Below are 22,784 nucleotides of genomic sequence, written 5' to 3' on the forward strand. Positions count from 1 at the left end.
TTCGTTTTTCCACATAACGTCTTGTACATCTCATCGTTGTAATGGGTCCACCTGTATCCCTATTTAAACAATTTGTTTTTACCCTTCCCCTCCACAAATTAGACCAACATGAAATACAGTGAAAACAGGGGTCAGATAAGTTGATGTTAGGCGAAAAGAACCCCAAGATAAGTACTCAAATGTTTTTTCTTTCTTGCGATTGTTTCTAATATGTTTATAAGATGATTTTTTTTTTGCTTTGTCCCTCCACCACAGTATAAGCCCTGTTTTCACTGTATGTTGTAATGTACTTTTGAAGTTGTGTGACTATTACCACAATCAAACTTTATGACATTTCAGTACCTCCTGGCCTCCCTCCGCCCCCCCCCCCCCCCCCACTACTCTCTGCATCAAAAGTCTTCCCCATGCCTGCTCTCCTCTCTCAGGCAATGGAAGCAGTTACCTATTTTTGTCTCTGTATCATCTATTCATTTGTAGAAATAAAATTGCTGCATAGTTTTCTGTGACAGGCTTCTCTCACTCTTTGTAATGTTTTCAAATTTCATCCATGTCTGCATATGCAGTGACAGCAAATTCCAATGAAATTTTTTTTTTTTTTTTTGCTTTTGGACATATTAAGTTGTTTTCTGTGGCATTTCTAATACCTTTGTTGATGGAGGTTGGTTTTCTGCTTTGTCTTGATTTTTAGTTTAATGCTTCAGAGATGAAGAGTGAGTTTGATTTGGTTCTTTGCCACTTTGTTAGGGAGTCTGTCAGGCTGGTAGCAACATCAGTGTTGGTAGTTCCCCCAGTGCAGGCCTGCTCTTAATTTGTAGACTTCTCTAGCTGGGTAGTTGTGAACTCCTTAGAGATCCAGAGAAACTCACAATCAATATAGTGGTTCTTTTCTTGTCTGTGGTATTGCTTTTCAGTTACCAGAAGTAAATAAAGGGAAAATTCTAGGAATGTATAATACATACTTTAAACACCTTTTAAAATTGTAGTTATTATTAGAATTGTTCTGTTTTTTTTTTTTTTGTGTTCTTAATCTCTTACTGTGCTTGCTATAAATTATACTTTGCCTTCATAGAAATGAAAACCAGTGCTTAGGCTTCCACAGGGGACTAGTGGATATAAAGGGTTTACTGTACATATTGTATAAGTTTTAAGAGCACTGTTATTTACTGAGCTGTTTTTGATTTTTAAAAATTTATTGTCCTTCAAACAGCGAGAATCTTTAAATAAAAAGTAAGAAAAAGCAGAAACCAAGTGTGGTGGCTCATGCCTGTAATCTGAGCACTTGGGCATTTGAGGCAGGAGAGTCATGGGTTTAAGGCCCATCTGGACTACATAGGGACCTTGTGTTCATTCTCTATCTTGATCTTCAAAAAAAAAAAAGAGAAAGCTAAGAAATTATGATTTTTTTTCTTCTGATCCTTTTTAGAAGGATTACCTGGAGATTTATTCTGGTAATGCCAAAAAAATTAAAAATGAATTTGAGAGCAAGACTTTGATCATTTAATACTAATAGTTATGATGAGGTACTATAATACGTGTTAGATATGTTCTTGGAATTGTCTATAAAACAATAACATATAAAGTAAATCAACAGTCAAGCACTACTTGATGACTGTAAATTTGTAAAGTAGTAATGAAATTAAAACTATGTCTTAATGTGTCTAAGGTATTTTCTTGAAATATTGTACTGGTGTTTGAACTGAGAGCCTCCTGCTTACCTGAGGACTGTAAATTTGTAAAGTAGTGATGAAATTAAAACCATGTCTTAATATGTCTAAGGTATTTTCTTGAAGTATTGTACTGGTGTTTGAACTCAGAGCCTCCTGCTTACCAGGTAGGGTTCCACTGTTGGAGTCACATCTCCAGTCCTTTTTTTGTGTTACTTATTTTCAGTTAGGTTTTCATGTTTTAACACTGATGAGCCTTTATCTTCCTCAAGGCCAGGATTATAGGCATGTACCACCATGCTCGACTTAATTTGTTGAGAGATTGGGGACATTGCAGACTTTTTGCCTGGGTTGGCTTGTGAGCCATGATCCTCCAGATCTGTGCTTTTCAAGTGGCTGGGATTATAGGTATGAACTACTGTGCCCAGCTCAAGTTATCTCTGTTCATAAGGCTACTTCAAGAGAATTCTTGGGTATTTACATGTTAGTTTTTGAATATAATAGTAATAATAGATTATTATTATAATAGATTATTTTGCAGTTATCTAGTGTTTTATAGAAGTAAATATTGTTACAGCCGCTTTATGTTTTATTTAGGAAGAGTTAGTCTTACTTTATCATTGATGAAACAGTTCTGAAGAGGTTGATTTTCCCAAGATTCCATGACTGTTATGAAACTTCTGATTCTTCCTGTTCCTCCTTCTCCTTAAAAAAAATTTTAGGAAGGGATAAGGTTGAAATTCAGGGCCTTGTATGTTGTTGGCAAGTACTCAATAACCAGCTGTATCAGATCTCTCCCTTTCTTTCCTCTCCCACTCCCTATCTCTCCCATCCACTCCCTTTCCTGTCTATTTCTCCCTCTCTCTCTCCCACTCCCTCTCCTGTCTCTCCCCTCTCTCCTACTGCTCTCTCTCTTTCTCCCACTCCCTCTCCTGTCCCTCTTCCTCTCTCACTCCCTCTCCTGTCTCCCTCTCCTTCTTCTTCCTCTCCCATCCGTTTCCCTCACCCTCTCTCTTTCATGAGGTGATTATTGCACTACAATATTTTACGAGTTTACATTTTCAGCAACATCTGCAAATTTCTATAATAGTATCTTAAATGTGTTAAGTAAAAGTAGTATTTAATTAAATTATTTATTTATTCCAGTACTGGGGCTTAAACTCAGGACCTGCTATTTGCTTTTCCTGCTCAGGTTTGGAACTCTACCATTTGAGCCACAGTGCCACTTCTGGCTTTTTCACAGACTTTTCTACCTGGTTGGCTTTGAACTGTAATCCTCAAGATCTTAGGCTCCTGAATAGTTAGGATTATAGGTGTGACCCACTAGCACCTGGACGTCATTTTATCACTAAGATCAATCTAGTGATAGGTTCTCAGCCAGGTGCAGTGCACAAGCTTAAACGTGAAAGGATTTAGTTTCTAATGCTAACCCATGACTAACTTACCTTTTCCTCTTTTTAAGCAAGAACAATATCTATTATAATCGCTAATTTTGACATTTCATATTAAAACCATGAGCACAGGGGTAGGCAAGGTGGCTCAGTGGTAGAGCGCTTGCCTTGCATGCCTGAGGCCCTGGGTTCCATTCCCAGCACCACATAAGCAAAAAGAAAAAAGCCGCAAGTGGCTCAAGTGGTAGAGAGCTAGCCTTGAGCTGAAGAGCTGAGGGACAGCGCCCAGGCCGAGTTCAGGCCCCATGACCGGACCCAAAAACAAAAACAAAAACAAAACAAAACAAAAAACCATGAGCACAAACAATTCCAGCTGCTGTTATATTTTATCAGTATTCCAAAAATGTGCAGGAAAAAACATCTTAACTATGAAAACATTGAGAGAGAAAAGATTTCATAGAAATACTTCATTTTTATGCATCAATTTTCCTACATGTAGGAAGTATGAAATTTTTACCACTTGTAACATTGTCATCACAATACAATGAGATGATCTGTGTATGCTATGCAGTTCAGAAAGTGAGTGGAAATTGCTTAACAAAGAGAATTAATCTGTCATTCACTAGAAGTAACATAAGGAAAAGTAAGGAAAGTAGCTATTAGGCCATCTCAGGTTAGAATTCCTGACCATCAGATTGTGTTTACTGGGAAGACTTCCTCATCTCATGCAGGCAACATAATATCCATTTAAAATTATAGTAGAAGATGTGGATTAAACAAAAATGTTTCCCTATATGAAGAGTTTTGTATGTAGAAGACACTTGTTTCTCTCCAGCCACCTCTCCTAGTATTTCTTGTTTTCCATCAACATTTTTGTAGTAATAAATTTCTGAGAGTAGAAATAGCAATATTTTAATTTTATTTTCTAGACCCCCTGAATGTTACTGTTATCTTCAATATCTTGACATTATCAAAGCATGTGACATAGCTTTTTCTCCAAGCCTGTGCTATTTCAAGTTGTGGCTCTCCCTCCTTCTGCCCTTCCTCCCCGCCTTCCTTCCCTCTTTCTACCCCTCCCGTCTTCCCTTCTCTTCCTCCCCTCCCTTCCGCTCTTCCTCCTTTCCTCCCCTCCTCCCTCTTCTCCTCTCTTCCTCCCTCCCTCCCTCCCTTCCTTCCTCCGAATCTCCTCTCTGCCTCTCTCTCTTTTTACAACTTGGGGCAATAAAAAGGCAACTCATGGAAGTACCTTGTCTCACTGGATCTCTCAAGGATTCTTTTCCTTCCAGTTTTTCTCTTAAATTATGGCTTTAATTTTAGCAAATTATATTCTTTATTTTATTTTGTTTTAATTTTATTGTCAAGATGTTGTACAGAGGGGTTACAGTTACATAAGTAAAGTAGTGAGTATATTTCTTGTCTAACTTGTTACCCCCCCCCCCTCATTTTTCTCCCTCTTTCCCTCTCCCCAGCTACCCCCATCAGTTGTACAGATCATTTCCTGCATATTTTTTTTTTCTTTTTTTTGGGTCCGGTTGGTCGTGGGGCCTGGGCGCTGTCCCTCAGCTCTTCAGCTCAAGGCTAGCCCTCTACCACTTGAGTCACAGCGCCACTTCCGGCTTTTTTCTTTTTGCTTATGTGGTGCTGAGGAATCGAACCCAGGGCCTCAGGCATGCAAGGCAAGCGCTCTACCACTGAGCCATCTTCCCAGCCCCATTTCCCACATACCGTTTTGTGAGTTTCGCTGTTGTATAGGTTCCCCCTTTGTCCTTTTTCTCACTTCCTCCTTCCTTCCCTAGTTGAGATAATCCCCTTCCCCTCCCTAGTTCAGATAAATGTATATACAATACCCAGGTTACCAAAATTGAATGCTATATTAACTTTTTAGGCCTTGAGTTCCTCATCTGAAAAAATGAGTATCATAGTAATGAGCTGTTAATTTCATTAAGATAAGAATTTTCTGTCCTATTAAGTAAATGATTTGTTAATTTGTAATACTATTTATTTGCAAGTACTTTGAAAAATACAGTTGTCTTTGTAAAAATAGGTTTTTTTTTTCTTTTCTGGCATATTTTTAGGCTCAGCGAGTAAAAAATATTTTGATTATAGAAAATATAAAAATTTTGTGAGAGAATTAATTATATGATGCCATTAAAACAAAAAGAAACAGTTCTCAGGAAATAATATAATCATTTGTAGCTTGACTGTGTTTTTGGGTAAGTCAGGCCAAATACAGATGATACTTGGAGAATGAATTACTGGCTCATTAAAAATTTAAGTAGGAACTATCTTGATAACTTTTTTTTTTTAAAAATTAGTAAATAAAAGCACTTGGCTTTTTTTTTTTTTGGGTCCAGTCGTGGGGCCTGAACTCGGCCTGGGTGCTGTCCCTCAGCTCTTCAGCTCAAGGCTAGCACTCTACCACTTGAGACACGGCGCCACTTCTGGCTTTTTTCTTTTTGCTTATGTGGTGCTGAGGAACCCAGGGCCTCATGCATGCAAGGCAAGTGCTCTACCACTGAGCCACCTTCCCAGCCCATTGGCTTTTTTTTTTTGTCTTTTTCCTTATTATATCCCTGGTATAAAGGGTGCTTCATTGTGATATTTCCATACATGCATGCAGTACACCCTGATTAAATTCTCCCTGTCACTGTCCCTCATCCCTATTTCCCCCCCTTCCTAAAAAATATTTCAGGTTTAAGAAACAGGTTTCTTTGTTTTATTTTCTTTCTTTTCTGGTGGTACTGGAGTTTTGAACTCAGGGCCTCACACTTGCTAAGCAAGAACTTAACACACTGAACCATTCAGCCAGCCTGCCTGTTATTGTGTTGGTTTATTTTCAAGATAGGTCTTGCTTTATAACTGAAGCAGTATGGACTGTGATTCTTCTGTTACTACTTCTCTTTGTTGTTAGGATGACAGGCACATGCCACTGATTGAGATGGAGTCTCCCAAACTTCTATGCCTAGGCTGGCCTTTAACCTTGATCCCTCAATCTTTGCCTCCCAAGTAGCTGGGATTAGAGGCTTGAGCCATTGTGCCTAGCTTCTTGGTCTATTTTCATACATGCATATAATGTACTTGAATTGTATTCATCCTTTTTTACCCTCCTCATTCACCTTCTTGCAACCGGTACCTACCCCTCAACATAACCTGTTATGGGTTCCTGTCATCCATTATCTTTATTTTACATAGGGTGTTCACTGTGATATTTCACAATGCATGTATTATACTGTATTACTTTCTCTTCCCATGTCTCCTTTACTCCTTATCACTCAGTGGCTTCCAGTGAGTTTTGTCATGTCATTTTCATACATACATGCAATGTATTTAAATATTATTTACTCTCCACCATTCTCTTTCCTTTTCCACTCTTGGATGGTCTCTCAAATAGTCTCACAATTGGGTCTAGATTCTACATATGAACAAAAAAAAAATCAAACCTGTGCACCTTTTGTCCTTCTGAAGCTGAATTTCTTTGCTTAACATTATGGGCTCTAGAGCCATCTGTTTTCTGGAAAATACTGTAATTTTATTCTTTATGGCAGAATAGTACTTAATTTTGTATGGAGACCATATTTTCTGTGTCTAGCAGTTGTAGGACATCCGGGATATTTCTGTAGTTTGCCTATTATGAACAGTGTTGCAATGAACATAGATGCACAAGTGTCTTTTTATCCTGATTTACATTCATACACATGTTGTTTCCTTCACTGTGAAGAAGTGCTTTTTTTTTTGTTTGTTGTCGTCTTATTTGTCCATCTTCTCTTATTTGCTGATCTATTGGAGTTCTATTCAAGACATTGCTATGTTAATATACTCCACTGTTTTGAAAATGTTTTTCTGTAATAGTTTCAACATTCAGGTCTTACATTGAAGTCTTCAATCTACTTTGAATTGAGAGACAGATCTAGTTTCAGTCTTCACCATTTGATGAAGATACTGTCTTTTATCCAAAGTATGTTTTTGGCAGACACAGAAAAGTCAGTAACTGTGTGCTTATTTCTGGACTTCCTATTTTGTTCCATGGGTCTTATGTGTCTGCTTTTGTACCAATACCCTGATAGTTTTCTTTCTATAATTTTTTAAATTAAAAAAGTTATTTTTTACTATGGCTCTGGGCTAGTTTGAAACAAAATATTGTGTTACCTTCAGTATTACCGTTTTTGCTTAGTATGACTTTGGCTATTTGAGGTCTTTTGTGATTCCATATGAACCTTATAATTTGATTTTTCTATTTCTGTGTAGAATGTCATTGGAATTTTGATGGATATTTCATTGAATACATAGATTGCTTTTGCAGTATAGTCATTTTTACCATATTGATTTTGCTAATCCATGAGTGTGAGAGGTCTTTCCATCTTCTTTCTTTAATTTCTCTCTCCAAGTATTTATTGTTTTTATGGTAGAGGTCTTTCACTTAGTAAAATTAATTGCCAGATATTTTAGTTTTTTAGCTTTATGAATGAGATTATTTTCCTGATTTCTTTCCCAGTCAGCTTATTGTTGGTATATAGAAAAACTAGTGATTTTTTTTGTATATTGATTTTATAGTCTTTTATGTTATAAGAAGTGTTTTATCAGATCTAGGAGTTTTTTTTGTTTTTTAAGGAATCTTTAAGGTCTTTCTTTTTAGGGTCTTTCAAATATACATATCATCTGTAAATAGAGATAATTTGATTTCTTCCTTTCCTATTGGCATCCCTTCTCTAACTCTTGGTTCTGTGCTCTGAGTAGAATTTCTAGCACTACATTGAATATGAGTGGAGAGAATAGGTATCTTTGTCTCATTCTTGACTTTAGAGACATGATTTAACTTTTCTCCCATTTAATACAATGTTGGTTATAGATTTATCATGTATAGCATTTATTATATTGAGGTACATTCCTTGTATTACTAGTTGTATCAGAGATTTTATTATAAAAGGATGTTGAATTTTAACAAAGACCTTTTCTGCATCTATTGAGATGATCATGTGATTTTTGTCCTGTTCCATCCTGTCCTAGACAATCTTTCTATGTCTCTCAAGGTGGTCTCTAGCTTGAAATCCTCTTGCCTCAGCCTTTCAAAAACTGAGATTATTGGTCCTTACCACCATCCCTGGGTTCTTAACACTAAAAACATTTCCTAGTAAAACAGTATGTCATAGAGTAAATTCAAAACTTATGAGCAGTTTATCAAGGAGAGGCAACCTAAATAATTAAAAAAAAAAAAAAAAAGAGCCAGGCACCAGTGGCTCACACCTAGAAACCTAGCAACTCAGGAGGCTAAGCACTGAGGATCAAAGTTGAGGCCGACCTGGCAGGAAAGTCTGTGAAACTATTATCTTCAATAAGTGACTCAGAATCTCCAATAAACTACTCAGAAAAAGCCAAAGTGGCACTGTGGCATAGAGTGCTAACCTTGAGCAAATGAAGCTCAGTGACTGTTGCCCAGGCTCAGAGTTCAAGCTCCAGGACTAGGAAAAAAAAAAGATATTGCACGGTTTAATAATTGCTTTAGGAAAGACTTTTGACAGTTAGATTTAGTCTTGGTTTGATATACATTGATGATACGACATAACAGTGTTATATTGTATGTATTTTTTCTAATTTTTGTATTATAAAGATGATGTACAGATGATTATACTTCTTTGAGTCAGGTAAAGAGTAAATTTCTTTTTTATTTTTTTCATTTCAATAAATTTTATTTTATGCAATCAGATGCACATAGGTATTAAGCCTTTGTGTTTTTCTCCTAAGAATATTTTCCTTTGGTCTCACTTTGTGTGTGAATGCCAAGAGACCTGTATAATTTATCATGACCCAGTGATTTTTTTTTTTAACCATCCAGTATGTTTGCTCCTAGATTTATAGGCACATTCTACTTAATAAGAATGGGTGTTGTATTTTGTCAAAAGTCTTTTCTGCCTCAGTGGAGGTAATCATGTGGTTCTTGACCTTGGCTCTGTTGAAGAGTACATTTCTTTTTGGACATTATCACCTTCTTCACTTTCTATTGTATATATTCTTGCAGTATTACTGTTATTGTAGCAATTTTAAGCATGATTTTAAATGTTTAGACTATTTATTGATTGCTTTCTATTAGAGCACTGTTTGTTTAGTATGTGTTATAGGGATTATTTGTAATTTATTTTGGGGAGTCAACAAACACTTATTTAGTGTTTCCTAGGTATAGTGCATGAAGTTGACATATAATACTGAACATAATAAATGTGAGTCCTGTCTTCAGAGGGCTACATTACGTTTGGGGATGACAACATTAAGGAATTACACAGTTTATTTTTGTGGCACTGAATATAAGAAAGATGCACAGAGTTCTTTAGTGGTATAATAAACGGGGTCTTTTAATGGGTAGGAGGTTTGCTTAGGCTGTCTTGGGAAAGTTTAAGGAAGGAGGTTGCACCCCTGGGAGAGAGATCTAAATGGTGAAAGAGGAGGATACAGACCCTTTGGAGCTATGTTACTTTGTATTTGGAGCATAACCATTGTAACAGTATGTGAACTGCTTTATTGTGAACAGTAGGAAAGAGTCATTGTTGTAGGACCAGGACCCCACCACTGCTTATTTATAATGTGAGCACTGAAACTAGAACGGAAAAAGAAGAACCCTTACTTGTCATGTAATTCAACAAACAGTGAATGGACATAGAAAAGGCTTATAATGAACCAAGACATTTTTTTACATTGAGAGACCATAGGTGATAAGTGGAAAAGGAGAGAATTCCTTGGGTTGCTTTTTTATTTATGTATAGAAATCTTACTCAAATTCTCTTTCTAAACAAGAAAGATAAATCCTTCTTCTATAGTAGAAGTTTCTACTGCAGACTTAATTGAAAAGATGCATATTTTATTATGCCTTAGATGATTCTTTTAGAGTTGAAATGCACTATTTGTCTATTAATTTCTGCTAATGTTTTGAGTTTTCAGGCAAATTATATTCCTGGATATATTGTGTGAATGATATTTACTACTCTTTAGGTTGAATATAGATAACTTTTGTTTGTAACATTTGTTTATTTAAACCAAATGTACTTATATCATTGTGTTTTTGTATTTGAGTGCATAGAATTTCTTTGAAGAGTTAGTTTTTTTTTTTTTTTTAATAGATGATGTTTAACATAGACCATGAAGTTTACTAGTATCATGAATGTTAGGTTTTTTTGAATTTCATAACATCTATAGTTCTTCTGTTAAAAAGACTGTATAATTATTTTTCATGAAGTCTACAGCCTTAAAATTCCCTTTTGTCCACATAAGCAAAAAGAAAAAAGCCGGAAGTGGCCCTGTGGCTCAAATGGTATAGTGCTAACCTTGAGCTTAAGAGCTGAGGGACAGCGCCCAGGCCCAGAGTTCAGGCCCCATGACCGGACCCAAAAAGTAAAAATAAAAAAAAATTCCCTTTTGTTTCTCTCTCTCTCTCTCTCTCTCTCTCTCTCTCTCTCTCTCTCTCTCTCTCTCTTTTGTGCCATTCCTGGTGCTTGCACTCAGGGCCTAGGTGTTTTTCCTGAGCTTTTGTGGTCAAGGCTAGTGTTTTACTCCTTGACCCACAGCTCCACTTCTGGCTTTTTGTTGGTAATTGGAGGTAAGAGTTTCACAGATTTTCCTGCCTGGGCTGGCTTGGAGCTGTAGTCCTCAGATCTCAGCCTCCTGAGTGGCTAGAATTATAGGTATAAGCCACTGGTGCCTGACTATTTCTCTGCTTCTTAAAGATGTAAGGCTCATTGCGTATATTTTAAATAAGTGTAGGCCTTTTATCTGGCTTACATTTTTTTTTTTTTCAATATCAGTTGTGAGGCTTGAACTCAGGGCCTGAGGCATTGTCTCTGAGCATTTTTTACTCAAGGTAGTGCTCTACAGCCTTGAACCACAGTGCCACTTACAGTTTTCGGGGGGTTAATTGGAGATAAGAGTCTCAGGACTTTCCTGTCTAGGTTGACTTTGAACCATTATCCTCATATCTTAGCCTTCTGAATAGCTAGGATTACAGGCATGAACCACCAGTGCCTGGCATTGTCTTTGGTAAAATAGAGGTCTTTGAGACTTTTTTATTTGAAGTTTCATGTTTAAGCACAATTTCTGTGCTTAAACAGCTACTGAACTGGCAGTATTAAAACCAAGGACTTCCCCTGTCCCTTCCTCCGCAAGTGTTTTTGTAACACTTTTTAATATGCCAACCCTAGCTTTTGAGGTTTTCATCTGGCTGTATGCTAAATTAGTTATTTTCCTTAAACCTAACAGCACCCTTCAGGCATTGTCCCTTGGTAGTGTTTCCCTTATTCTAGACAAAGAAGCTGAGCACCGTTTGGAGAGATTTAGAAACTTGCCAGAAGTTATTCAATTATGAGCTTGCCACAGAACATCCACTTTTCTTTTTACTCTTTTTCTTTGGTATTTTTATTTTTTATTTTTGGGTCTGGTCATGGGGCCTGAACTCGGGGCCTGGGCACTGTCCCTCAGCTCTTCAGCTCAAGGTTAGCGCTCTACCACTTGAGTCACAGCGCCACTTCCGGCTTTTTTCTTTTTGCTTATATGGTGCTGAGGAATTGAACCCAGGGCCTCATGCATGCAAGGCAAGCGCTCTACCACTGAGCCACCTTCCCAGCCCTTTGTTTTTTTTTATAATTATGCAGTGTTATTCTCTCTCTAGAGTGCCTTTGTTGTTCAGGAGTATGTGAAATATGGCAAATCAATATGCTTAGTTATCAAAGTATCAAAGATATCCTAAATGTGTTCAGTAATGAATTCTGTAGATTAATCTGGGATACAAACTTGTCTTCATTTCTGTGAAGTAGAGATTAAAGCAAACTTGAGGATTGGCTTTTAAGAACATACTTGTGAATTTGGGGTGCTCAGAGGCTAAAACATTGCAGTAAAAATGAGATTTTTATGTAGAAATTTGTCTGATCTCAGGACTTTAAGTGCTTTCCAATTTAAAACTGTGCACCTCTTCTTGTGTAGAGTTCTCAGTATGTACAGTGTGTGGCTGGATGCCTACAGCTGATGCTCCGGGTCAATGAGTACCGCTTTGCCTGGGTGGAAGCAGATGGGGTAAACTGGTGAGTGCCCTTTTACTTTTAATGTAGAAAACTTTTAAAAGTATTTCTCCTTGACATTTCAAAGAAATTAATACATTAATTATCTGAAAGAAGTATTTTTTTTATGTCTGGTTTTACAGTGGATTATGTTAACCTTCCTTGAAGTCTATAACTATCAAACTGAATGTTTCCCTGTATTTGAACTTCACTTTTCCTAAGAAGCTAAAGCAGGACAGAACAATCCCAAGTATTAGAACACAGACTCATTATAAAAGTATTGAGTGGAGAATATAGGCAGAAATCAATAAAGGAAGATCTTTTCCACCTACTTTTTATTAATATCTTTAAATAGTTGTACCAAAGAATTTTAATTTTTTAAGTTTATTTTTTAATTTTATTGTCAAAGTGATGTACAGAGGGGTTACAGTTACATAAGGAAGGCAGTGAGTACATTTCTTTTCCATAACATGTTCATTTAGGTATATAATGCATCTTGGTCATTATCACCCTTCCATCATTCTCCCTGCCTTCTATTTATCCCATTCCTATTAATTTCAAGTTTCCTAGCTCCATTGTTATATATGTATATGTGCATACATACATGCATATGAGTCTATACATTTTCATGTTTATGTTTTGGGTCTGACTTCTACATATGAGAAAAAACATGCATCCTTTATCTTTCTGACCTTTACTTATTTTTAACAAATATGATTTTTTTCAAGGTTCATCTGTTTCCCTGCAAGTGATCTAATATTCTTCCTGATGGATGGGTAAAATTCAACTGTGTATACATACTACATTTTCTTGCTCTGTTCATCCATTATAGGGTATCTGGGATGTTGCCATAACTTCACCATGGTGAATGGTGCAGCAATGAACATGTGTGTAGGTGCCTTTATTGTATCCTCATTTGCAATATCTTGGAAAAATACCCCAAAATGGAATATGTGGATCAGAGATCAGTTCTGTTTTTCATTTTTTGAGAAACCTACATACAGATGTCCATGATGGTGGCACTAATTTGCATTTCCACTAACAGTGTATGAGGATTCCCTTTTCCCATACATTCTCAATAGTATTTGTTATTTGTTTTCTCAATGAAGGTGATTCTGATCCAAGTGAGATGGAATCTCATGTTCTTTTGATTTTTATTTCCTTTATGTCCAGGGATGGTGAACATTTCTTCATATGTTGATCATTTGCTCTTCTGAGAAGTATCTGTTTTGCTACTTTGCCCATTTTTTAGTTGGGTTATTGATTCTTCGGGGTTTTAGTTTTTTGAACTTCTATGTCAGTCATTTAGCTAGAAGAGATCTTCTCCCATTCTATAGGCTGTCTTTTTAGCTTAGTGATTTTATCCCTTGTCAATTCTCCACTTTTCTTAGCCCCTGGTCTTTTATTCAGGAAGTTCCCATGTAGACCCAATAAGTTCTTGTGTTTACTTTTTCCTGTAGTCATTTCAAGGTTTCAGGTCTTACATTGAGGTCTTTGATCCCCTTTGATTTCCTATCAGTACAGTACTTCTGTGAGAGACTGGAGTCCAGTTTCACTCTTCTGCATATGGACATACATTTTTTTCTCCAGTACCATTTGTTAACAAGCGTTTTTTTCCCTCAACATTTTTTTTTTTTGGTTCCTTTGTTGAAAATCTGATGGTTATTGGTGTATGGGTTCTTTATTCTGAGTTTTCTTTGTTAATATGAAGTGGCCATCTTTTTGTCTTCTAATTTTGATTGGAAATCTACTTTGTTTGATTTGCCAGCTTTTGGGGTCTGTTTGTTTGGAACTTGGAAGGCTTTTTCTAACATTTCACCCTAGCCAGTGTTTGTTTTTGTTGATAGATATGTTTCTTGTAGACAACAGATGGTTGTATTTTTCATTTTGATTCAACTTGCTATTCTGTTTTTTGATTGGAGAATTGAGTCCATTGACATTGAGTGTGAAGTTTAAAGATATGTAATCATTTCTTCAATATTTTCTTTCATATTTTATGTACATATTCTATGAATGTTTTATTTACTCATCTGGAAGGATATGTTTTCTCTATTTTTTTCATCTGTTTTTAAGAGATCTTTGAGTATTTTCTGTAGTCTTGGTTTATTGGTAATAAATTGTTTTGATGTTTGTTTTGGTTTTCTTTTAAAAAATTGTTCCTCAATTATGAATGAAAGTGTATACTAAGGTACTCTGGACTGGCAGGTGTTGACTTTTAGTGCTTAAAATTTGGAATTCTAAGCCCTCCTTTTAAAACAGTTATTGTGAAATCTGTTTCTATTTTCACAGTTTCCTTTTTTTAAATACATTTTTTAGGAAGTGGTGCTGTGGTTCAAGTGGTAGAGTGCCACCTTGAGCTGAAGAGCTGAGGGACAGCGCCCAGGCCCAGAGTACAAGCCCCATGACCAACCAAAAAAAAAAAAAAAAAGTACCATTTTTTATTGTAAAAATACTGTAAAGAGGGGTTACAGTTTATATAAGCAAGGTAATGAGTACATTTCCTATCAAACATTGTTACCTCCTCCTTTGTTTTTTCCCTACCCTCCCACCTCTACAACTACACTCCCCCCCACCCCACCTAAATTATAAACTTTGTTTTTCAGCATAGTGTCTTGTACATCTCATTGTTAACAATGGGTCAACCTCTATCCCTATTAAAGAATTTTGTTTTTTCCTTCCCCTCCCCAAGCTAGAGAAGTGTATATGCAAGATGCAAGGCACCAACATCAAATACAGTGAAAACAGGGATTATACCATGGGGGAGGAACGTACGAAGAAACAAAAAAAAATCACATGGCACATTATAAATAGGAACAATAGCAAGCAAGAAAAAACCATTTGTGTCCTTATCTTGGGGTCATTTCGCTTAACATCATCTTATCTGGTCATATGTTCATAGCTTTTGGCTTTTTCTGCTTGTCCCAGATACATACTATTTATTGCAAATAAGGGAAACCATAGGACTTATGTTTCTTTGTGCCTGTTTTACTTCACTTAATATAATTTTTTTCCAAGTCTTTCCATTTCCTAACAAATGGGGTGATGTTATTCTTTCTGATGGAGGGATAGAATTCCATTGCGCGCGCGCACGCACACACACACACACACACACACACACACACACACACACACACACACACACACACACACACACACACACACACACACACACACACACACACACCACATTGTCTTGATCCATTCATCTACTGAGGGGCATCTGGGTTGGTTCCATATCTTAGCCATGGTGAATAATGCTGCCATAAACACAGTTGTACTGGTAGCTTTAGTATGGTCTTGTTTGTGATCATTTGGGTAAATGCCCAAAGTTGGATTGCTGGGTCATAGGGCAGCTCTATGTGGAGTCTGTTGAGGAACCTCCATACTACTTTCCAAAGTGGTTGAACAGGTTTACACTCCCACCAACAATGCAGTAAGGTTCCCTTCTGGCCACATCCCCTCCAGCATCTATAGGTTCCTTCTTGTAAGTGATTTGTTTTCTTAGTTTTTTTCTTTTTTTAAACTTTCCTTGTTTTCTTAACTATTTAACTTAACTATTTAACTACTATGTGTGAAGAAGTTCTTTTTTTTTTTTTGGGAGTCTGGTAGTGGGGCCTGAACTCTGGGCCTGGGCACTGTCCCTCAGCTCTTCAGCTCAAGGCTAGTGCTCTACCACTTGAGCCACAGTGCCACTTCCGGCTTTTTTCTTTTTGCTTATATGGTGCTAAGGAGTCGAACCCAGGGCCTCATGCATGCAAGGCAAGTGCTCTACCACTTAGCCACCTTCCCAGCCCAAAGAAGTTTTTTTCTGGTCTGATCTGGTGGGTGTTCTGAAAACCTCGTGTACTTGAACGACTTCTTTTTTAGATTTGGGAGGTTTTCTTCTTTTATTCTGCAGAAAATATTTCATATGCAGTTGCTATTGTCTTTATCTTTACCAATACTCATAAAATACAAATTTGATCTTTTACTTGTCTTGAAAATCTTACAGACAGACTCCTTTTGTGTTTCTTTGATCTTCTTTTCTGTATGTTCTAACTTTCCTGCCATATCTCTTCAATCTTCAGGCCCTAAAATCTGCTTTCCATATTATCTATTCCATGTGAGAAACTTTATACTTTATTTTTATTTATTTATTTATTTTGGTTGATTGTGGAGCTTGAACTCTGGGCTTGTGTACTGTTCCTCAGCTCTTCAGCTCAAGGCTAGTGCTCTATCACTTGAGCCACAGCGCCACTTCTGGCTTTTTCTGCTGATGTGTTGCTGAGGAATCCAACCCAGAGCCTCATGTATGCAAGGCAAGCACTCTACCACTGAGCCGCCTTCCCAGCCCCTACACTTTATTTTTTTATCTATGAGATTTCTATTTGATTTTGTTCTGTATTTCTAATCTCTAATTATTAAGATCATTGTCACGTTTTGCATTAACTTCATTAATTTGTTTATCTTTGTGTTCTTTCATCTCTTAGTTACAGTCTCATTGAAGTCATTTAACTTTATTTGTATCGACTTGAGATTAATCAGCTTCTTATCTGTGCTCTCATTGAATTCCTTTATTTCTTTGTGTTCATGTAGTTTATTGTATTTTCTTTCATTTCATTAAACATTCTTAACATTCTTTGGATCTCAATATGTCTGCTTTCCTCTGCTTTGCTTTCTTTTTGATCCATTTGTTGTTATACTTGTTGATTTTTAAAGATTTTATATGTCTCTATTTTCCCATATTTCTTGTTCTTCAATGCTATACTCATTTACTTGTATTTCTGTGGGTTTTACTCAAAGAATCTTTGTGGTCTTCACTTTTATTTTCCTGAAGTCAACCCATTTGGTAATTCTCCATAGTCTCACTGGACTAGGTGTTGGTATAGTTGGTGAACTGTTTCTTGTATAAAGGTGAATGTCAGCTGTATAAATTCTTCAAAGTCCATCTAAATAATTATACACAGTAAGATATCATTTATAGTTTTATTTGCACTACCAGTCACACTATGTGTACTAGGGGTTGGATATTTGTATAGTATAGAGATTAGAAGTAAATTACGAGGTGTAAGGAGGGTGAGGGAAGAGATATGGAATAAGGAAGATGGTGCCAAGGGTAACAGGTAGGTTTGTAGTTCAGTTGTGAAACAGAGTAGTGACATCAGAAGTTAGATATCAGAAACAGTAAGCATAGCAAGGTAAGAAAAGGTGTAGTTGGGGTAGGTTACTAATGAGGGAAATGAAAAAGAGAAAAAGAAAAAAAAGAAGAAAGCCCCAAATTAAGCAAACAAATGAGCAAAAACTGTAACACAGTAATGAAGTTCTAAAACAGTTTTTTCATTTGGTGTGAAAAAGATTGTTGCCAGCTGGGCTTTATTATCTAAATACATTCATCTCAGATCCTGCTTGGGGATCTGATTTGAATGAGACTAGATCCTGAAGTGGAAGAGAAAGTGTTTGCCTCTTTTGAAAACCACTATTTACCTTGGTCAGGTTGTGCTGTGAAGCATGGAACAGGGAAGTGTCTGATGCTGTTTGTGTAACTGCGCCTGCTATTTTGTTTCCAAACTACTCCAGACTGTGAGTCCTCCCCTCTGCAATTGCAATTAGCTGCTACCTCTTAGGGATATTTGGATGGCACTCTCTGCCACCGCTGAAATTCCCTTCTAATCGCAGCCATCTGATCCACTGGGTCGATACGGGCAGGTGTACCGTGAGAGATGGATTATGGAAATAATGAACAAGAGCTTGTTTTTGCCTGTTCCAATGGGAGCATGGGAATTCTCCCTATCCCACTGCAGATTTAGAAGCTATACTCAGCTGTTTTCCCCTGGTGGAACTGCTGGTCTTTGTTCTTTCTTTAGAGTTGAGCAAGGTTCTGAGTCCTGATGTAGTGACTGTCAGGTACTGATTCATGCTGAGTTAAAAGACACAGAGGTCTGCACTGCATTTTTTTCCTATTTGGACTTGCACTGTATAGTTGAGCTAGTCTGCTGATATGTCTGGTTGTGGTGTGTCACATCAGAAGAAACAATAGAAAAGAAAAAACCAACAAACAAAATCACCCTAAGATCCAGGACTTTGGTCTAGCTTCTGTGATTGTAGTAGAAGCTGCCACATAGAAGGTGTTCTGTTTAAGATACTAGTCTTGTGTTAAGACTAGCACATTTCTGTGAGTCCTCCATATACATTTTCAAACAATCTTAATTTTTGTATGAACTCAATTTAATTCAATAAAGATGCAAATTTTTTCAGCCCCTCCCCCTCCCCCCCCTCCCCCCACCAAAAGGTGTTCTGTTTACTCCAGCCTGGCTCCATTTTAGCAAGGATTTTTGTTTTTGTTTTTGTTTTTTTCTACTTTCTGAGGTTTAAGATGTAATAATTTTGATTTCCACTGGTCCCTGTCATGATTATTTAGTTCTTAATTTTCCAGTAACAATAGCCCCAACAATTATCATCTGGTCTAATAAACCTTAAAAAAACATACTATTTAGTCTTTTTTTTAAATAAAAAATTGACAGAAAATAGTGAAAAACAACAATTAGACATTAGAGAAAATAGTGAAAAACTTAGAAATTTTAGTAAGAATTTATAAACACAAGCACACCTTATTGTAAAAAGAACATTTTGATACACAAATACCATCCAAGATGAAAGAAAATTACAATATATTCTAATTATAATAAATTCACCATAATGGTCAGTATTCTGAAGTTGTTCATGTTTAATGCTAACTAGGTAAGGATACTATATTTAACTTTTTTTCCTTAGAAAAAGCACATTGCTTACTGATCAGTTTTGAATTTGAGGAAGTTCACTTATAATTATCTGAAGACTCAGTTTAATATTTTACTTGTATGGACAATTTCTCCATCATTGTTAGAAAATATGATAACATTTCTTTCTTTGTTTCCATCTTAATAATGGAGTAATTGTCACATGCCTTTCTCTGTTAATTGTCATTAGGGGTAGAGTATTTAAAAAAGTTTATTTATAAAAATGTTAACACTGTGTGTGGATATTCAATAGAGTCATGCTTCATAACCATTTGAGAGTCAGCAATTAGTAGTGCTCACAGCTAGAATTTGTTATAGAGGTGAGCTAAGGAGACCTAGTTGGAGTTGCAGGCTGAGTCTGGAGGAATCTTTGTACACAGGATGGATACTCTTTGGATGCTAGTACAGGATGCTAGTAAGAAGGATGTCCTTCTTTTTTTTTTTTTTGGTCCAGTCATGGGGCCTGAACTCTGGGCCTAGGTGCTGTCCCTCAGCTCTTCAGCTCAAGGCTAGCACTCTACCACTTGAGTCACAGCGCCACTTCTGGCTTTTTTTTTCTTTTTGCTTATGTGGTGCTGAGGAATCAAACCCAGGGCCTCAGGCATGCAAGGCAAGCGCTCTACTACTGAGCCACCTTCCCAGCCCAGGATGTCCTTCTTAGCAGAGCCTAACAGGTAGGCATGTAGTGGAACAGATTTTGCCCATCTCCTGAGTCTCAGACCCACCATCACAAAACCAAGGGTAGCAAAGGAAACAAGGTAAGTATGGTATCAATAGTATAAAATAACATGATTTGGTAGTAGTTGAGATACTGATGCCAATATTAAATAAAAACAAATTTTACATAACAACCCAAACTGGAGCATACTTGAGAGGGAAATGATGTGTGAGAAAATCAAGGACAATTCAGTACATTTAGAACTGCATATAAATCACAAAAATGGACAATTGACAAAGATATAAGCCTTTCACTAAAGTAATCATAGGTTTCCACTATAAAATTAGAGTTTTAAAAACTTATAATATTTAGGTATACAGAAAAATGGGAGATTCAGAGTGCACATATTTATGTTATTCTCCTCCCTACCAAATATTCTACTATTACTAACATATTGTATTAGTGTGATAACATTTGTTTCAATTAATGAGTCAACAATGATACATTATTACTAAAGTCTATAGTTTATATTGTTTCACTATGATGGAGATACTCTCAACCCAAATCATTATTTGATAGTCTCAATTGATAGTTGTTTAGATATAAACATCCCAGGGAAATTTTCTTAGCTCTCTTCTTTTTGTGTTTCCTTCCTTGGGATACTTTCATTTCTATGAACTTTCCTGATTTCTTTTTCTTTTTAATTGTGAAAATACTGTACAGAGGAGTTACAATTACATAGGCAAGATAATGAGTACATTTCTTATCAAGCATTGTTGCCTCCTCCTTTGTTTCCCCTTCCCATCCCTTCCCATACCCTCCCCACACCCCCCCCCCCCCGCCTGATCCTTGCCCCCCCCCCCGAAGTTGTAAAGTTCGTTTTCGATATAACGATTTGTACATCTCATTGTTGCAATGGGTCAACCTGTATCCCTATTTAAATGATTTGTTTTTTCCCTTCCCCTCCACAAATTATACCAACATCAAATACAGTGAAAGCAGGGTTATACTGTGGGGGGAGGGACATACGAAGCAACAAAGAAATAATCTTATAAATATGTTAGAAACAATTGCATGAAAGAAAAAAAACATTTGAATATTATCTTGGGGTTCATTTCCCTAACATCAACTTATCTGACCTTTTCTATTTGACACAGACATATACTAGTTATTGCAAATAAGAGAAACCATGGGATCTATGTTTCTTTGGACCTGGCTTACTTCACTTAATAGAATTTATTCCAGGTCTTTCCATTTCCTAACAAATGGGGAAGTGTCATTCTTTCCGATGGAGGCATAGAATTCCATTGTATATATATACCACATTTTCTTGATCCATTCATCTACTGAGGGGCATCTGGGTTGGTTCCATATCTTAGCTATGGTAAATTATGCTGCAATAAATATAGTTGTGCTTGTAGCTTTGGTGTGGTCTTGTTTGTGATCATTTGGGTAAATGCCTAAAAGTGGGATTGCTGGGTCCAGGGGAGCTCTATGTGGAGTCTTTTGAGGAACCTCCATACTGCTTTCCAAAGTGGTTGAACAAGTTTACACTCCCACCAACAATGCAGGAAGGTTCCCTGCTGTCCACATCCCCTCCAGCATCTGTTGTTATTAGAGTTATGGGTTATAGCCATTTCTAACTAGGATGAGGTGGTATCTCAATGTTGTTTTGATTTGCATTTCTTTTATGGCTAGAGAGGTTGACATTTCTTCATGTGTCTATTGGCCATCCTTCTTTCCTCTTCAGAGAAGTTTCTCTTTTAAGTCTTTAGCCCACATTTATTGGGCAGTTGTTTCTTTGAAGATTTGTTGTTTGGGAATTTAATTTTTTGAGTTCCAGGTATATTTTAGATAAGAGACCCTTGTCTGTTGTATGGCTAGTGAAGATCTTCTCCCAATCCATGGGCTTTCTATTGATCTTGCTAGCTATGTCCTTTGCCATGCAGAAGCTCTGCAACTTCATGCAATCCCATTTGTCCAACCTTTCTTTGATTTCTTGTGTTTCTGGGTCTCTATTAAGAAAATTTCACCCTGTACCAAGGAGACCTAGGATTTGTCCTATTTCATCCTGTAATGTTTTCAGAGTGTCTACTTTGACTCCGAGGTCTTTGATCCATTTGGAGTTGATTCTGGTGCAGGGTGATATATAGGATCTAGCTTTATTTTTCAACAAGTAGTTAACCAATTTTGCCAGCACCACTTATTGAAGAGGCTGTCTTTCTTCCATTCTATTTTTTTAGCTCCCTTATCGAAGATTAGATGGCTGTAGGTCTTTAGGTTCATTTCTGGGTTTTCAATTCTATTCCATTGGTCCTGAGGTCTGTTCTTATGCCAGTACCAAGCTGTTTTGATTACTATGGCTTTGTAGTAGAGTTTGGTATTGATATTCCTCCAGCACTGTTCTTTCTGTTAAGGATCGTTTTTGCTATTCGGGGTCTTTTATTGTTCCATATGAATTTTTGGATTGCCTCTTCTATTTCCTTGAAGAATGAGGTTGGAATATTGATAGGAATTACATTGAATTTGTAGATAGCCTTGGGAAGTATTGCCATTTTCACGATGCTGATCTTTCCAATCCAGGAGCCTGGGAATTTTTGCCACTTTCTAAGTTCTGTTTTGATTTCCTTTTTCAGGTTTTTAAAGTTTTCATCATTGAGGTCCTTCACTTCTTTGGTTAAGTTAATTCCTAGGTATTTTATTTTTCGTGGGGCTATTACGAATGGAGTTGCTTTCCTAATTTCAGCCACACTTCTCATTGTTGGCATACAGAAAAGTCATTGATTTTTGAGGGTTAATTTATACCCTGCTACTTTGCCAAAGTTTTTAATCAGCTTGAGTAATTTGGGATCGGAGTCTATGGGATTCTTTTCTTTTCTTTCTTTTTTTTTTTGGGTCCGGTCATGTGGCCTGAACTTTGGCCTGGGTGCTGTCCCTCAGCTCTTCAGCTCAAGGCTAGCACTCTACCACTTGAGCCACATGCCGCTTCCGGCTTTTTTTTTTTTTTCTTATATGGTGCTGAGGAATCGAATCCAGGGCCTCAGGCATGCAAGGCAAGTGCTCTACCACTGAGCCACCTTCCCAGCGCCTCTATGGGATTCTTTAACAAGATCATGTCATCTGCAAAGAGGGAAAGTTTTACTTCTTCTTTACCTATTTGGGTCCCCTTTATGTTTGCATCTTGTCTTATTGCTGTAGCTAGGCATTCTAATACTAGATTGAAGAGCAGTGGAGAGAGTGGACATCCTTGTCTCGTTCCTGAGTTAAGAGGAAATGGCTTTAGT

The 22,784-nt window shown here is 36.9% G+C and overlaps 1 protein-coding gene across 3 annotated transcripts in view; it reads left to right on the top strand.

Annotated features, from left to right (window-relative positions):
* Positions 1-22,784, top strand: part of Atp6v1h (ATPase H+ transporting V1 subunit H) — an 88,132-nt gene that overhangs the window by 24,555 nt on the left and 40,793 nt on the right. For all 3 annotated transcript variants that reach the window (XM_042696137.1, XM_042696136.1, XM_042696138.1), the window contains one exon: positions 12,014-12,111. In XM_042696137.1, coding sequence (XP_042552071.1) covers positions 12,014-12,111 — 98 coding nt within the window. The remainder of the gene's footprint in view (positions 1-12,013; positions 12,112-22,784) is intronic.

The sequence above is a fragment of the Dipodomys spectabilis genome, unplaced genomic scaffold, assembly GCF_019054845.1.
Source record: "Dipodomys spectabilis isolate Male_0828 unplaced genomic scaffold, ASM1905484v1 ptg000199l, whole genome shotgun sequence".
Taxonomy (NCBI): domain Eukaryota; kingdom Metazoa; phylum Chordata; class Mammalia; order Rodentia; family Heteromyidae; genus Dipodomys; species Dipodomys spectabilis.